Consider the following 18,113-nt stretch of genomic DNA (forward strand, 5'->3'; position numbering starts at 1 on the left):
TCAAAATCAGCAAAAAAAATGTGAAAAAGGGCAATAACTCCAACATGGGTCAACAGATTTTCACCAAAATTTGGCCACAGATAGATCTCATCATGCTGAATACTTTCACCCATGTCAGGATTTAGTCAAACCTAACCATTTTGGAGATATATGCAAAAATCTGCTGTCTCACCCTATGTTCCATTTTATGTTCTATTTTTAGTAACAACGGCCATGTTTTTTCACAGATCCAAATGGTCATTTTGTGCAGGATATTCTAAGCCTAAGGAACAACCATCTGAAGTTTCACCCAAATTCATTCAGTAGTTTCAGAGGAGAAGATGTTTGAAGAAATTGTTAACATTGACGACGGATGCCAATGACCAGGTGAGCTAAAAAAGGTTGGGTCCATACTCCAGAAATTTGCTTTTATGGTACATGTATGGAACCTTGATGAACAATATCATAGAGATGCCATTTCAAATAGACCTACATGTATGTACTTTGTCTGGACATCGAGAAAATGCTTGTTGAATTCTGAACTAATTTACACTCTTGCTTATTCAGAAAATGTTAAAAATCAATAAAAAGTCATGTGACTCATTCTACTGAGTAAGATTTAAAAATACATGTAAATAAACACAACAATCATAAATGTTTTACATTTTTCTTTGATAAATATAATTCATGAATAAAATAGATTTAAACATTTGGTCCAATTCCCAAATTAAAATACAGGGGCTAGCCTAGATTCAGCTACAAAGGACTTCCAAATTTTTGTTGAAATCAAACAAAGTAAAATTTTGGACTGCAATCTGGACCAACTAAAAATAAACCTGTTACCCATGATGATTTAGATCTTGTATATGAAAGTTACATTAAGTTCCATCATCATGTACAATGTACATACATATAAGTGTAATGGATAAAATTGGAGTATCCTGTATTCAAAGAAGACAGGGTCTATCTTTTTTTGTAAACACCCCTTCCCCAAGGTGATTTTGAACCATACAGAACTTCCGGGGCCTAAACTGGTCCCTATATATGTTACTCCAGATGTAAAAGGCACATCATGTAAGAATTCTTGAGGCAAGTTCAATGACAAATAAATTATAATTTTTACTTGCCCTGCACTATACATATATACATATACATGTAATGTATGATTAAATCTAGACTTATTTCAAACCCCACTGAGCATCTCTTTTGTAGCTTTGTCCTCATAAAGGTTTCAAACACCTGCTTCAAACTAGGTAATATTTACAATGACTTTTTATGTGTATATGTACATGAACTTTCAAATTTTTTGACCCCTATGTAAAAGCTTTCTTTTAACTTATGTTTAAAACAATTATGCTGTTTCAATGCTTACTACATGTACCAGGGCTCATGCTACTGGGCAATTCGCCGAAACATTCACCCTGGGGTTGTTAACTTAGCCCTCCAACGACACCAAAAGCGAAGTGAAGTCGCCCTCTCATTTCCAGACATCACCTATAATTAGGACTGTACTCCCTCTTTAAGCAGTATTTTGACCAGAGTTTTCTCTCTTCCAATAACAATTCAAACAAAAATGGCATCCATTTATGAAAACAAATAGTAAAAATCTTCGAAATCTATCAAATTTTCAGTTACAAGTAAGTATAAGCTTTTTGTTTCAAACGTTTAAGACAGGATACAGAATGAACATTCTTCACTTCAGCTTAGGATATTTCATGTTTCATCGGTCATATTTCGATACAACCATGCAAATTTGTTGTGCAGATTCTTGAGACTTCAATTAAATTTATCTCATTGGATAATTAGATAGAAAACTTAAAGCATTTCTTTTGATCTTCATGTTTCATACTGAAAAGTAAATTCTCCATTTCAATGGAATATTTCTTAAGCTTGAGACGAGTTCATACTGACTGCTTCAATTGGCTTATGTGTCAATAAATAAATACAGTTTCAGTCTAGATTTGTCAGTAATATATTTTGAACATATACATGTAATTGATACTCTCTATCAACTTACATGTATATCAAGTGAACGGATATTTTGAACAAGAAATCATTATGGATTAAGTGGAACCTGGGAAATAAAACAAAATGAAAATTCAATCACAATTCACAGCCTGAAATTTTCTATTTCAGTGTTGTTAAAAAAAGACAAAATCAATTGGACAATGCATTGCAAGAAGCTTTGCTTTACTCAATTATACATGTATATTAATTTTGCTGTATTAAATTTGGTTAGGGAGAGAGGTGTCTCCACAGTAGAACTTCACTCGCTCGAACTGGGATGGCTCAAACACCCAGGATTTCTCAAACACAATTCAAAGTATCAAAATTTCTCCTATATAATCAATATAAATAACCATGGATTTCTCGAACTTCAATTTCTCGAACACTCAAACTGACTAGTCAGTCCATTCGGTAATAAATCTTAGAAAATAACCCTCACTAACTCGAACTCGTCAGCTTGGATAATAAAAGGTGTGAAAGACTGAAACCCTATCATTAATCAGTGTCATTTTAGTTAATTGCAGGTAAAACTTAAGTCATCACTAATTAAGTAGTTTTGATCTTAACATGTACTGATTGAAGTTTGAGAATGTCCCGAATTCGGTATGATGAAAGCATGAAAGAAAATCGGATAACAACAAATCATTGACCAAGGAACTCAAACTCTGAACATTTTTAAAAGCGAACACAGCATTTTTAATGTCCACAAATCAACATAATCTTCCATAAGCGAATGAAAAGGATCCACGAACTAACACAACTTTGTAAGAAGTAAGCAATTTCTAACGATAAAGTCGAACTCGGACCGGCAACAAAAAAAATACAGAAATATACAAACTTCAATTTCTCAAACTCCCGATAACTCGAACACATTTCAATGGTCCCTTGGAGTTCAAGCTATCGAGGTTTGACTGTAATTCAATTTCATGAATATATAATACAGTCAATCACATTCAGTCACCAGACTCATTTCATTTTGTCCAAAATATTTATTTATTTACATACGTTGTTTAGAGAGAAATTAACATTTATCTATGCATGTAAATAACATATAACACATACAGTTTTAAAAAAACATTCGTAAATGTGCTTGTACGCATTCACTTCTCCCTGATCACTCCCCATTTCTACCTAGTGTCGCTCTGAAAGAGAAGTCACTTCTCCCTGTTTTTCTCAAGTAGCTGGAGTCCTGCATGTAATTTATTGGAAAAAGTTTAAAAACTTTATAGGTTGACATCTCATTTAGCACTAACTAAATGTTTTATATATACATATACTGGTTAGAGAGTAGAACCCACAATTTTCAAGACATAAGCAATTCTCACCAAATTTTATTTCTCAATAAAATGGTTTTATGTGCAATTACAAATTCAGTTTTTTGTAACAAAGAACAAGGGCATGCTTGTGTGGATCATACTTCATCAAGGTCATGTCAAAGAGTGTTTACTAACATATTCAAATCAGCTCAACCTTCCATACATGGTATAATATTCCTTTCATAAGTTAACCATTGTGATTAACTGTACACCCTAAAAATCATTGGATGCATTCAAAATTAAATTAAAATTCTAATACTGATCTTCAACCTACATTAAAATAAACAGAACTGATCAATGGTTTGCTATGTAGGAAGCACTCCTAACTGAAGTCAGATGATAATGAAATGAATGCATGACCGAGAATTTCACCATTACACCAGAACCGGGTTAAACAAAAACAATAATGGCAGTTGATGACCCTTGTCATTCATACATCCCTTAAGTACGTTAGCATTTACTATCATTTTTTTTTCAATATTGAATAGAAGAATATCTAGGTTATATGTACAGAATCAAAACATGTCCATCACTTGTTCTGAATTTTAATCAAAGGCTTAATATTTTGACCACTATCATCTGTAAAGACGTTTTGTATTAAATTTAGGACAAGAACTTCTTTCACAGGAGAGCATGAAATATTGGTTGGTGAGAATTACTTGCCAGTGAGAACTACTCCTTGACCAGTATTGTCTTAGCAAATATTGCTGAACAGGTCCAAACTCATCAGTATTTTTTTTTAAGTAGTCTAATATATTTTAGTATCTGAAGTGCTCACTTTTCAATCTAATATCATCAACCAATGAAATTAACTATTATTTTATTCTTACCGAATTAAGTGAGTTATTATTGCGACATGTTTTATTATAAGCAGCAGACGAGTTTCTGTAACTGTGGCTGTTCTCGTTGTCAGATCTCATTCGCATGCCAGCACTGTACCGCTTCTTCCTCGTATCGCTCATCATGTATATATAGACACCAGTACAGATACAGGTTACTTTAGGTCATCAGTCGAACAGGCAATATTACACCTGATATCTAATGTATCTGACTATTTTTGGATAATCGCAACTATTTGTATCAGTGCAGACCTGTTGACCGGAAGTGTATCGCAGCAATAGCAAAAATAAAATAAAATAACTTTTTAAAAATAAGGCATTAGTTTAAAAGGATAAACATCAATCATTTCTCATTAGACTTATTAAAGTTTTCCTTTAAATTTCACTAAAAGCTCTGAAATATGTGAAATGGTTTAGAAAAACTATTCCGAATGAATACCTTCCCATTCGGAATATACCAAAATAAAAAGCGCTGAATTACAAAAACTTGCAATGACACAGCAACATGCAACTGTGTTCAACTAATGATGGAAAAATTGAGACTAACAGTCATTTATTCAATATTACTGTAAGCACAAAGACAATGTATCAGCATTTTTGCTATATATATAAAACACATTTGTATGTCTATACAGGGAGTGTATCACAGGATGCAAGTTGTAGAAAAAATAGGATCTGGTTTGGAAAAAATATGCAGGACATGCTAGAGAAAAAAATAAAAAAGGCAGATTAGAAGTTATACTGCAAAAAAAAAAAATAAAAAATCCAAATTTGATCCAATTTACATCATAGAAATCAAATGGTTGCTCCTTCAGATGGAAAATAATTGAAATCATTCTAGCTAAAGGTAATTCAGAATATCTGGATCTGTCACTGTTGTTAGTATTATATAGTCTTTGATTAATGTATTAAAGGTCTATGGTTGAAAGTTATATTCAGATGATTAAAAAGAATTTTAATCATAAAAATTATCCAGTGTAGTCTATTTTATATCATGAGAATCATGCTGCATCACATCATTTATGTTTTCTTATGTCAAATATCTCTGTCTCATGCATTCCTTTAGTGTAGATACATAGACCTGCTATAAAATGCAGGTCTATCTTAGATAGTTTTAAGATATACAGTAAAAATTCATTTTGGTTTTACAGAGAAGGTAAAGAAATATCGCACAAAACAAATACGGAGAGAAAGCTTAGACCTGTGGACTAGTGACCTAATATTCTCCTTCTGTTTTGTCCTGTAAATTCAGATGCATTGTATTCCAAAAGTTTTACTAAAAGCAAAATGTTCTTTTGTAAAATTTGTTACTATATTTCAGGACACAATTAAACCTCAGTACTGGACATGAAATAACTTACTGTGTCTCACTTTGGATCCTGTTCCATTTAGTAATGATGAAAAAACTTCTGACAAACATTTTAATACCTTTTGAAGCATCTCTTTGTTTATTTTGCAGAAAAAGTTTTTGCAAGAAGTGAAACATAATTATACAGTATTGGTAGATGAGTGGAATCTTCTTCACAAGGAAATTGAAGTGAATTCAAAAAGCAATGTAAGAACTTGATTTATGTAAATGGCATTTTGTATTGATGGACTTGAGCTAGTACATGTAGTAAAATGAAATCATGAAAAACATTTGGGGAAAGTGTACAAAACAAACCCGAACACACTAAGTAAAGTTTGAACCGATTGGGACTCCACTAGAACAAGCTAGACCAATCACACTGCAGCTGTGATTAACAGTTGCTGAGGAAAATGCAACAAAAAAAAGTGTTACAGTCGGATATACATAACTATGGAGCATAGTTCCCATCAAAATTAAAGGAACAAAATTTCCTGATGATATGCACACCAATATATGGTATTCTTGCTACATACCAAGTTTATGAAATTATGTTGGGCAGTTTTAGAGGAGTTGTGATGACAGCTGATAAATGAAGATTTTCAGTAAATATCTTAGTTCAAAGGAAAAAAACTCCCAGAAAAATCGGAAAATCAAAATTTCCTAATGATATGCACAACTATATATGATATTCTTGCTACATACCAAGTTTTATGAAATTCAAATTATTCTGTGGGTAGTTTCAGAGGAGTTGCAATGACAAGCTGATACATGATGATTTACAGACAATTTCTAAGTTCAAAGAGGCATAACTACACCTGGTCCATGCTCCCAGTTTTTAGTGGAGTCCGAGTTGCTCATTTACTTTTGTTACTTTGTATGTATGATTTTAGTTACTTTATGTTCTTTGTTGTGTATGTCTGTTTTCCATTTCTGGTCTTTGTCCCTGGATTACATTCTTTTGATTACCGCTATAACCTTGGTTCCCTTGATTACTCTCTCCCATAAAAATTAGAGAATCAAAATTCCCTGATAATATATACGACTACACATCATGTTCTTGCTACATACAAAGTTTCAGGAATTTCTGTTGAGTAGTTTCAGAGGAGTTGCGATGACAGACTGATGTCTTATTTTGTTACAGAGATGTTTCTTTTGATACATGTAGCAATTCTTTCAGGATAAGTGGACTGTTGACAAAGAAGAAATAGCCAAATTAGCAACAGAAGTAACACAATTAAAAGATAATTTACCAAAAGTCTTGAATAAGAAATATACCAATGCAGTGTCTAAAGTAGAAGCCTTAGAAGAAGGTACATTTGTATCCGTTACTTTCTGTAGATTTTTTTTATTTGAGGTTATAAAGTTACATTTCTTCAAAGTGTCATTTTAAAGAATTTAAGAGCAAAGAAGGTCTTCACATAACATAAAAAATAGATGCTTGACTAAAGCATAGCTGGCTGCATACAAGTAGCTGTTTATTATCTTCTATTCAACAACATCTCTTCTGTGAGAAATATAAATACCTATATACATTCCAGAATTACAAGCAGTTAGACTCCAAAATGAATCCTTGAGATTAGAAGCATCACAATGGAAAGCTAGATGTGAGGTAGCAACAGCTGACTGTCAGAAAGAGAAGGAGGTATTATCATATATATAACAGTATAATTGAGAAAATTACTTATGTTTTTAAGAAATTGCATGTCTACTAGACTATTCTGCATTTTCATAATTTCACATTTTAGTAATAACTGTCAGAGAAGAATGAAGGAATTTTAAACGCATTGTTACCAGTAGTTACAGAAATCTATTGAGTTATCCCCCTTATTACAATAAATTTTATTTAGGCTTCAGTTTCATTTTTATTAAAGTCCATTTTCTGGTGAGATTTATGGTTGAAATAGGAAATTTGACTTTCTTTTTTTTTTTTGGCAAATAGTAAGAAAAAAATTAACAGTGACTCTATAATGCTTTCTTTAAGAGAATGGAAACAAGTACATTGATCTGTTTTCAATCCAGCTGTACCAACCTCTGGCTTAAATCAACTGGAGTTATTTATTTACAGTTATATATGTTTATTTACAGAAACGCCATACTACAATGGTTACTATTGGTACTCAATAAAACAATCAACAGATTAAAGGCAGTTTTGATCACGAGACAGGAAATATCACATTGAGCCTGTTATGACAAGATGTGATGTGTTGTCATGATGTTCAAAACTGATGTTATTCTGTTTATTGACAATATTACAGTCATGACTATTACATATTACATAACAACTGTCTTTAAAAATTGCTGATATTTTTTAGCATTATGACAGAAGCTTAATTAAAATAGAAAATATCAGTAAGTAATTATGGTATACTGTAGTAACTGCCTGTAATTGGCAAATACACATTTTTTACAACATTATAAAACCAAGTATATCCCTTGAACAATAACATTTGGTCTTATGGTTTGATTTATTGAGTGTGTCTTCCAGGTTTACATATTACAAGTTCCTCTCCTTTTTTTTCCAGGAGAATCTTCAGCTAAGATGTGAGGTACAAGAGTTATCACAAAAACTATCACAGCAGTCAGATTACTGTTCTTGTTTAGGGTCAGCATGTTGTACTCTTCTCTGGAGATTGTCCAAAAATGAGGACAGTATACTACCCATTATTGTTGGGGTAATGCTTTGTTGTTCAACCTTTTTTCATTTTTCTTATCTTAATTTCTCAAATTTAAATACTTACCCAACATCATAATGCATATCAAGTGCAAAAATTGTTGATAGCCAATTTAGACAATTTGAAAGTAATTTATTTATGTTACATATATTACCAAAAAAGAATGCTTTATATATTAGAGTAATATATTAATTCTAACTTTGATCCTTTACACTTTATTTCAATATTTACTTGAGTTTCCCATGCATTTGATTTCTTTTTTTGTTTCCAAAAGACAAAGGTGGATGAATTTCTATGTTTGGTGTCCAACACACTACAGAGTTACCTGACAGCATACACAGAGGACTGGCCTCAGGATACCAGTGAAGAACAGAGTTTTATTATGGCTTTGTGTGGAATAATCACAAGTAACATACAGAGATATTTGACTTAGTCATATTATATTCTTTTTAAAAAGAGTGTACAGTATATCATTCCAGTTGATTAAAATCTATTTGGTCATAAAATCAAATTTAATTAAATATCTCACAAACAGGATCCAATAAATAAATAACTTATTTTCTGATTAACATCCAATAAGTAAGCAAACAACAATCATAGTAGAATAAAACATGTACATTACATAAAGAAAGAAAACATGAACTTGTCTGCACGAGCATAGAAGCCCTCAGTTCTACAGACTAACAGTAATTAGTAAAAACCATTATACACTGTATAGTGAAAATGTGTTAAGTTATCATTTAATCATGTATCGCATTACCAAAGAATACCAACTGTTACTCTCAAAACAAAAACAAAAACAGAAAACTCAAATTCCACTTTTTATTGATTAAAGGGGGACAACTCAAGTTTTTATTGACTATCTTGTAGACATTGCTGCCTCAGCCTTGGGAAGGGACTTTTTAGTAACAAACCAGTATGGTAGACAACTAATAGACACATATCTGAGAGTATTATCTGAAGCACCTAATGGTAAAGCTGCAAAAATTAAAAAGTAAGTGTTTAATGCAAGCTAGAATTCAAATTTAGTCAGGCATTGTTCTGTGTAACATTTAGTGTTATTAGAATGTTGAATATACCAGTACTAATAAATATCCCTTAGTAAAAACTTGTATTTATCACATTTGTATTAAATAAGTATATTGCTTATATATTTTTTTATACATCAATCTTTATGATTGGTATACAGAATTTTCAACATGTCACATCTTATTTTAAAAAGGCCCAAAACTTTTTATATGTGTTTGTTATGATGATCTCATTGTCTGTATATTTATATGTAAATATCCAGTTTTTTATCCAAAGTTATTGAACTTCTACATTTATCCACTTGTCATTCCATATCTCAAAAATATCTGAATTGCTTCAAACTTTATACAGCTAATAATCATATTGGTGGAAATTTTATATATTGTTTATGAGTTTTTGTGTCCCATCTTTTTTTTTTCATTATATTTATTTATTTTTTATGTGGGGTTAATGTTATTCTTTTCTTTCTCTTTGTTTAGTTCCTTTGTGTGTGAATTGTCCTCTTATGATTTTCATATATCTATTTTGAATGTCTGTCCTGATAATAACTCCCACTTATACCTTTGGAATAACTACATTTGAGTAGTTACTTATGATAATCTCAAGGTGTGTATACTTTTTGAAGATAATTCTTTTATTTCTCAAGTTATTGCAGTTGGTCAGTTTGCTTCCAGTAGTGGCTGGGTTATCATAAGTTCATAGCACAGCCATTTACCTTTCTTCTTGTGGTTGAAAATGAAGTTAAGTGCACAAACTTTATGCATATAAGTTCAAATTCCCTTTACAAAAAACTATTGACATAGAAATGAAAGTTTAAATACTACTCTGTTTTTTTTTCAGCTTGATATTGATGTCACTGTATAACATCAGCATTAACCAGAAAGGAATCAAATATATATCATCCAAGAAAGGGTTATTATCACTCCTCTCCTGGATTATTCAAGGTTAGTTATGAAATTTTAATAAAGGGTAGCATCTGTAAACCATATCACTGGTACATACAATACATAATGTAGATTTTCAGTTATTCCAAAAAGTTGTTGCTGTAAGGTCACTCATCATGTTGTCATTCTTCTGTTTCAGATGAGAAGATGGTAGAAAATAGAGTTAACTCCCTTCGTATTGTTCAGTCCATGATATGTGAAGATACCAGTCTCAGTCTGGTCCATGAACTCGAGGAAGCCGTAAGTTATACCAGGAATTCCCTTTTTTCACTTTATACATTGAATCATTAGGCTTCAGGATATGTGAGGTTCCTTGATATAGAATATTAATTTATTTAATAAAAAACACTAAACATTTTCATCATGCTTTTGACACTTTCAATTATGACTTTAGGTCAGAATTTTTATTTAAACACTGCTTTACAGTCATTGTAGTGGGTTGTTGACTTCTTTATCTTTTACTTTGTAACAATGTTACCATAAAATTTTTCCAATTTTTTTTTTTTATTTTTAGAAATACATTCATTGTTTGTAGTTCTAAAAATGTGTAATAAAAAAAAACCCTGACAACTTCAGGCAGAAAATACATGAATACCTGTTGATGATGAAAGTTAGATATATCTTTTATATACCATTCAGATTCCTGGGAAAATGTTTGAGGAACTACTTCAAGAGAGAAATGTGGACATCAAGGAATTAGCCCTCGAAATCTTGTCTGATATTCAACAGCATAAAAGACATGAACAGTGAATTTCTGTAATTTTCTTCTAATTAAATATTGTAAAATTTTAAACTCGTTGCACAGAATTTATTAATAAATACATGTTTCCAAGTATTATTTAGGAAAAGTAAAACACACTTTAGAGAAATCTTCTAATAATTACAAAGCCGGCAATTCTACTTGTTCAAAATTTGTTGTCATTTTGTTATTGTTGAAAATATTATGTGGAAGAAGTACTATTTTGTTAAATTTGATTTTTCCTGGGAAAAAAAGTGAGGGAAGTCTAAAAAGGGAAACATACTTTTTGTGTTGACGTGTACTTCAACAGACTTTCCTGTGAACAAAAACATACGTTAGAGAAGTTGACCCATTGATGTAAAACAATGTAAATATAGTCAAATTTCAATGTCCTAGATGGAATAGCTATCATCTTTTATACATGTAACATCAAGCAAACAACTACTTATTCAACAAGGTCACGAAAGTGGTCAGATTTTGTTTATTTTAACTCTTTGCCTTACTGTCAGTGATTCATGGCATTTTGGTTGAAAGAGGAAAATTTAAAATAGAAGCATGTATTTTCCAGATATAAAAATGCATCATCATTAGAAATATTAAATCTCTTGTGTCATTCACCTCTTTGATATACAAAATGAATGCATATATACCAAAAAAAGAGGATATTCAATAATTTGATTAGTCAATATTGAGCTGAAATGTTCAATGATGCAGAACAACTGGATCTTTCACATCTATTGAGAAAAACTACAGTAACATCCTTCGAACAAAATATGTCTTGTATAGTACCAGATTGTACCAAAAAATGTGAAGTTTTTCAATGGACAAAACTTTGTCACAGATGGTTCAACATTATATGTGTTACTGGAGGAAGAAACAAAGCTTTACTTACAAGGAAATGGACAACATTTTGAGTCTGACAGGACAAAGGTGTTGCAACCAAGGAATGCAATTGGAGGGTGCAAATTGTGTTTACTTTATGGCGAAAAGAAAGTATTCTATTTGTGTCATTGCTTGAAAGATCAGTACAATATTGTGTGCTGTCCCATTTTAAGAAGGGTTGTTTGTCCTATATGCGGGGCTTCTGGAGACCAGGCACATACTTTACAATATTGTGGTTCTAAAAAAATATCAGATGTTAATAATTCAGCATTTTGAATTTTACAGTGTCATTCTTTCTGACTTGTTCTTACACATGTTTAATCAGGAAACACATGTATATACTTGTATCTGTTCAAATTCATTACCAGGAATGTACAAGGTTTAACCTTAATGTGTTTTATCAAGAAATTATTTTTTTTTCAGCTTTTGTATGCCTATCTTTTTAGACTGATGTCCGTTTTTCACACTTTGCACAAAAGAATTGAAAAAAACGCTAGCACCAATTTTCACGATTTTTTTATGAATGGTTACTGCCATTGATTTAAGCTCTGATCTTAATGTACTCTCCTGATTTAAAATTTGGGATATAATGTAAAATCACATTAGCCATCCGTCTGTTTGTATTGTTCAGGTAATCTATTGCAAGTTATATTACAAGTATTTATAGTTACTTATTTGTCAAAATATTATCTATTGTCAAACATTCATTCAATTACAATCAAAATCCATGCAGAGGTGTTATCAGGATTAAATGTTGTGTTCACATTTACTGAACTGTGTAGGATTTAAACTCTACAGGAGTATCAGGATGCATCCTGATAAGCTTTTTGTTCCTTTTTCTACTTTTTGTTTGTTAATGACATGCAGTTTTCGAAGTTTTGAATTGACAAGATTTAGTTCTTTCAATTTTGTGCATCACCAAATGTGAAATCAGGTCTAGAAGCCGCTCAACTCCGTCGGACCGTCCGTCACCGCCGAGCTTAGGAGTATCATACTTTGTGCAATCTGTAACTCATGAAGTATTATCATAAATTGCTCTCTCAAATATGCACTAATCACTAAATGTGTTAATTTTATGTCAATGCATATCTAGTTTCAAAGTTATAAGGACTTTAAACATCGAAAATGGGAGGGTGGGCACATCATGTGTTTGATGCAGGAGTCATGAGAATTTCGACGTACATGTATCATTGATGTGTCCCTTCATTTAAAGAGGTGACAGCTATAGAGGGAAGTCCATTAAACCATAGATAAACTGTGATGGTACTACATTGTAGTCAGAAGTAGTGAAAAGCTTAAATGTTGAAATGCCACCAGCAGAAAAAAAAAATCCATTAAAAACAAAAGCAAGAAAAACAATTAGCATCCACAAGATGCTGATATACGGCAAAGTGATCATCTCTGAATTCTGAACACTTCTCAAGATGGGGCCGACTGGACTTAGGACCGAAATGTCATGTATTCTTCAAATTGAATCCTGAACTATAGGCCAGCTTAATTTTAGAGTGAAATTGTAGTAAGGTTAAGAAAGGGTCTTACCATTTACCAAAAGTAACAATGTTGTTTCGAAAAAAATATATCCGATTTAATTCATCACTGTTGCGCAATAATCAAACAGGAAGTAGAACTACATGTATTATACTCTTATTCGTGTTTATACACTAACAAGATGGACATCAACAAAGGTAGGGATCGATACTGAAATTATAAAATGCTCTTTTATTACATATCGTTTATTTTCTTAAAGCTTCCATCGATTGGCAATATACCTAGGAATGTAGGAAACACAGAGTAATCAAGGGAACCAAGATTCTAGCGTAAATCAAAAGAATGTAATCCAGGGACAAAAACAAGACACACACAGTAAAAAACATAACCAAAATGATACATACAAAGTAACAAAAGTAAATGAGCAATGCGGACTCCACTAAAAACTGGGAGCGTGAACCAGGTGCACCGGTTAGGTAGGCGTCCTCTGCTTTTCTAGAAACCTCCGCCGATTTGCATAAAAAGTCGTCTAGGGAAGGAAAAGAGGAAAGGAAAACGATGACATGTTGAATAAATCAGTTTTCATGGTGTAGATGGGTACACAGTAATGAACCCCGAGTTCATGATGGACGACATTAAAACTTCTGTAGTGATGACTTCAACATAACCCTGTTCCAGGAACCTAATTGTAAGAAGTCTAGCGCGATACAAAAAGTTTGTAGTTGCGACGGCAAGCTCTGGCACAACCTCTGAGTTGTGATATGAAGACTCCATACGCAGGTGCTGAAGGGATGTTGCCAAAAAAATACAGGAGAAACATAGTCGCTTCACCAGAAATTATTTTTTTACAACCGAATAAAAATGCGGTTGTTTAATTGGTATTATGCTGTCGTCATGATCCGTATATTTTTATTTACATGTGCGTAACATCAACTGTACACAAAAGTCCTCGGACCTACACGATCTAACCAGTAACGCTCGTCGAAATCATAATAAAGCTCGACGTTTTGTTGTATTTCTCACCATCGTTAAAACCCACTTTATTTGTATGGTAGCGTGTCCATGTGAAGATTAAAGACATGGCTAAGATACCCAATTATCTAGTAACGGAGTCGTAGGCTGGTCTAGATGAGGGCGTAATGGGTGTATGCCCCCCCCCTCTCCCACTTTTTCATGAAATAAAAAACACTATCGTAATCTGCTAAATGTGTATTGAATGTGGCCATTTATCATATTTATTCATTAAAGATGTCATAATCTGGTTCCCATTTATACCAGTTCTCGTAATTACGCCTCCCCTTAATGAAATGCCGGATCAGCCCCGAGGAGTTCTCAATATTTAGCACGATGTCGGCGTGGATGTCGAAACAGTTTTCAACAGCAGCGAAAAGAATATTGCTGTTCACTTTATTAATTGATATAGATTGCATTTTTTTAAATATTGTTAACTTGTGATAAATCGTTGATTGCTTGAAAGGTGTGTGCCTAGCCATGGCAAATGAAACAGTCCATGGTAACTCATGGTTCTTAAAAGGACGGCGAGTTCACCATAACATCTAAGTAAGCCTAAAGGGCACAAAACCCAAACAAAAAATAAATTTCAATTATTATACATGCATATAAAAAATTCTGTATCTTGGCTTTAACAGTTTAATGTAAATTTTCATTTGAAACTTTCGAATAGGTAAAAAAGTCTGAATCAATATGAAAGTAAAACAACCATTTTATGGCAATTTAGAATGCTTAAATCCGTTTCCAACTTGGCGGTTTCGGCCCCGCTAGACATTTCAAATCAGGCAATGATTTGGGTATACAAAAGTAGATGAATCTCATTCGCGTTGTGACTTGAACCGTTTAGGATGGAGGGGTCACAAGTGGTCAGAAACAAACATTATTCTTGTTTCTTGGCAAAAACCGGAGTAAAAGTGTATGAATCTCTGCAATTGTGCTACAACTTTTAAACCACAATTATATTCCATTAGATTTAAAGGGTCATAGTCCTACACTTTTAATAATTTGGGGCCAAAAAGGTAGGGTCGGAAACAAAATTTTTCTCGGCCTAATTCTTAAGTCTACTTGCGAATTTAAAGTTTTTCGACCACTTCATCTAATACGTAATGTTTCAACGATTAATCTCAATTCTAAGCTTAGTACTTACCTGACATGCTGAGCCGGATCATGATTTTGCTAGCGCACAGAAGCAAAAGCCTGTAGGTAGGCGTGCCAACAAACTCAGACAGAATTATTCTGACTACGAGCTAACCAGTCATCACTTTATTCTCGTGAATTCCACGCTTTTAGCGTAGAAGCAGGGAATATTGGGTGTGACTCGACTGGGGATTGAACCCACGACCCCATCACTCGAGGCGAACCCGCTACCTTAGGACCACTGAGGCGTACTTAATAGCATTAGTCGTTACAAAACGTATAAAACTACTGTTTCAGATATTATAACCAAATATATTTTCTTTTAGTTTATGTAACGTGGATGTTTCGATTGTCCCTTTCAGACAGTGATTATGGGCAGATAATGCAGAAATTATCTGAATTTTATACAATGATACTAAGAAGTGAAGGTTATTTTGTGAAAAAAGAAGCTACGAAGGCGAAGATTCCAATATATGAGTTAATGACAAGACAATTACACAATATTCATGTTGTATGTGGTGGTAGTGCAGTTGATGGTACAATGTTACCAACCAGTGATGTTGACTATATGTATGTATCACAGAACATCATTGCATTTGACAAAGAGGAGTATAAAGGAAACGATAAAAACATATTTCACTTAGAAACATGTGGAATTTCTAACAACGCATGTTATGTTAGACTATTATATATGGACCCAGGAGTTCAGTTACTACATGTAGATGATTCTTTTGATGTCAGGGATTTAACGGTAGATATTGACGGGAAGTCATACCTGTCAAGTGAACAATATCGTCTAAAAGTAATTCTACCTAATAGTGAGAAATGGAAATCCTCATATTGTTCACATACAGAGTTTATTGAGCACGGACCATGTGCAACTACTGCTTTTCAATTTGACCATCTCAGAGGAAATCGTAATATTGATTTCACAGAAGGTATTCAGTGTTGCGATTTCCCACTCGCTGCTGATGAATGGTTAAAAAGAAAACGCTCAAACTCGTGGCCTCCTGAATGTCTTATTGAAAAGGCGAAAAATATACCCGTGTATGTTGTTCCAGTTGGTAATCTGATGTCTCAACAATGTTCCATTGAATGGCGTTTATCTTTCGCCAGAATTGAACGGGAACTTTCGTGGAGCTTCAGTGAAACCCAGTTCCATAGTTATTTTATTCTTAAATTTCTCGTGAGAGAATATATTGAGCCAATAGCTCCCAATGAGTTAAGCTCGTACCACCTGAAAACTGTAATTTTCTGGCTTTCGGAAAATTCCGAAGTTGTCTGGAAACCATCGAACTTACTAACTTTGCTACAGGATAGTCTTCAGTGCCTTGGAAACGCTGTGGATCAGCGGTCTCTCCCACATTTTATAGTAAAAGATCAGAATTTGCTTTTAAATAAATTTGTAGATCCGCAGATACGAGAGAAAGTAGTTAAGAAAATCGACACTATCAGACAAGATTTCATACCCGCTGTCATTGAATGTAATATGCCTATGACAGAAGACCACAAAGAAAAGATCAAGTTAGTAGAAATTTTATTGGAGGAAAAGGAATGGTTACCGCGTTTGTTAGAATTGTCTAATGGCAGTAATGAAATGAAAAGTCAAGAACGTTTTTATATGAAGAGTATGGCTTATTCAATTATTATTTCTATGGTCAGAAACCCTATTGACGGGACAAAGTTGGGCGAGTTACAAGATTTGTTGGACAGTGCCATGACGGAATCTAACTTGGTTATTGTGACTACTGTAAAAATTTTTACAGCAATAAGATTGGGAATGCTGTATCACTTAGACTACATGAATATTACTGACCCGAGTCCACTTTATTTTGAAGGTGGTGTATTTAAATCGGATGTAATTGATCCATCGAACGAATATGAAAAAGTTGTCAGGCTAAATGGTGCGAAATGTGCCTTTGAACTGGGATGCATGCTTGACGGTTTATCCGGCCACCTTTACTATGCAATGTTTTTGTTGGTCCAGTATGACCTTGAACAAATGTTGAAAGTCATGAACGAATTGATGAACCCAAAACATGCCCTGCTGCTCTCGTACGAAGGTCTCTGTTCCAACCGTAATGGTGTATTTATTTCTTCGGGTGAACTATCACAGACCAATAATGTCCCAGAGACATTCGGAGAAAATTTTCCTGGACCTGTTTGCTATGACGTTATATTAATTGGAGATGATGTACGTTGTGTACCAGATGCCATTAAATTTGAATGTGAGCTTAATGAATACGAAGATGGCGGATTTTACTTCTTATTCCATCCTACTGTTTTTGCTTATTATCTACTTTTTGAATTGCAATACAATCGCCAAAACACAGAGGAGGCATCCAAAGCTCTAGTATATTTGGCAGAAATGGCTGACGCTACGAAAGGAGGCTACGAATGCTATCGTGCATTTAACCTCCTGGGATATTGTTACAGTAGAGTTGGGCTTCAGAGTAAAGCATTTGAGTGCTTTAATAAATCCCTTCAAATCAAGAATTTTCCTCAAAATGCTGCGTTATATCATGTTTGTATGATGGTATACAGTTCTTTAGTATAGCCAAATTGGTTTTTTTTTCTTAAAACATAAAGAAAAAATACAAATGTATCGACTGTAAAAATTTTGCAGTCAGAGTTGCTTGTTTATTTAATTTGCGTCTTTCCGTTTATATAATAAAATTTTGTTGGTGTTGATTTGCATATATCTCTATAGATCTTGAGCCCA

General features: G+C 33.2%; 3 protein-coding genes and 1 long non-coding RNA gene across 5 annotated transcripts in view; 2 read left to right on the plus strand and 2 right to left on the minus strand.

Annotated features, from left to right (window-relative positions):
- LOC148622371 (S phase cyclin A-associated protein in the endoplasmic reticulum-like) overlaps nucleotides 1–4,405 on the minus strand; it is a 56,183-nt gene extending 51,778 nt beyond the window's left edge. Inside the window, exon 1 of the mRNA XM_088572235.1 lies at nucleotides 4,133–4,405. Within this exon, the coding sequence (XP_088428361.1) occupies nucleotides 4,133–4,267 (135 nt within the window). The 5' untranslated portion in view covers nucleotides 4,268–4,405. The remainder of the gene's footprint in view (nucleotides 1–4,132) is intronic.
- Nucleotides 4,406–4,501: 96 nt separating this feature from the next.
- LOC148622372 (heat shock factor 2-binding protein-like) lies at nucleotides 4,502–10,927 on the plus strand. The gene is made up of 10 exons (XM_088572245.1): nucleotides 4,502–4,709; nucleotides 5,601–5,696; nucleotides 6,667–6,799; nucleotides 7,028–7,131; nucleotides 8,012–8,161; nucleotides 8,436–8,568; nucleotides 9,032–9,155; nucleotides 10,031–10,134; nucleotides 10,274–10,374; nucleotides 10,774–10,927. The coding sequence occupies exons 1-10, from the start codon at nucleotides 4,647–4,649 to the stop codon at nucleotides 10,882–10,884; spliced, it is 1,119 nt and encodes a 372-aa protein (XP_088428371.1). The 5' UTR covers nucleotides 4,502–4,646; the 3' UTR covers nucleotides 10,885–10,927.
- LOC148622373 (uncharacterized) lies at nucleotides 7,495–13,431 on the minus strand. The gene is made up of 3 exons (XR_015920632.1): nucleotides 13,295–13,431; nucleotides 10,193–10,446; nucleotides 7,495–9,139 (listed from the first exon to the last, which is right to left on the minus strand). It is a non-coding gene; the product is annotated as an uncharacterized LOC148622373 (long non-coding RNA).
- LOC148622374 (uncharacterized) lies at nucleotides 13,206–18,082 on the plus strand. Of its 2 annotated transcripts, none has more exons than XM_088572242.1 (2): nucleotides 13,206–13,440; nucleotides 15,718–18,082. In XM_088572242.1, the coding sequence occupies exons 1-2, from the start codon at nucleotides 13,425–13,427 to the stop codon at nucleotides 17,946–17,948; spliced, it is 2,247 nt and encodes a 748-aa protein (XP_088428368.1). In that variant the 5' UTR covers nucleotides 13,206–13,424; the 3' UTR covers nucleotides 17,949–18,082. The 2 variants fall into 2 exon arrangements, with proteins under 2 accessions (XP_088428368.1, XP_088428369.1); XM_088572243.1 differs by having other exon boundaries at nucleotides 13,207–13,440; nucleotides 15,754–18,082.
- The last annotated feature ends 31 nt before the right edge of the window (nucleotides 18,083–18,113 follow it).

This window comes from Perna viridis, chromosome 3, assembly GCF_037379345.1.
Source record: "Perna viridis isolate PV_CMFRI_1.1 ecotype Kerala chromosome 3, ASM3737934v1, whole genome shotgun sequence".
NCBI lineage: Eukaryota > Metazoa > Mollusca > Bivalvia > Mytilida > Mytilidae > Perna > Perna viridis.

Bases quoted from the DNA above. Each gene is read 5' to 3' on its own strand.
- LOC148622372 (XM_088572245.1), top strand. From the start codon at position 4,647: ATGCAACTGTGTTCAACTAATGATGGAAAAATTGAGACTAACAGTCAT. The intron at 4,710-5,600 runs GTAAGCACAAAG...TTTATTTTGCAG, and splicing joins GTCATTTATTCAATATTACT to AAAAAGTTTTTGCAAGAAGT. The intron at 6,800-7,027 runs GTACATTTGTAT...TATACATTCCAG, and splicing joins AGTAGAAGCCTTAGAAGAAG to AATTACAAGCAGTTAGACTC.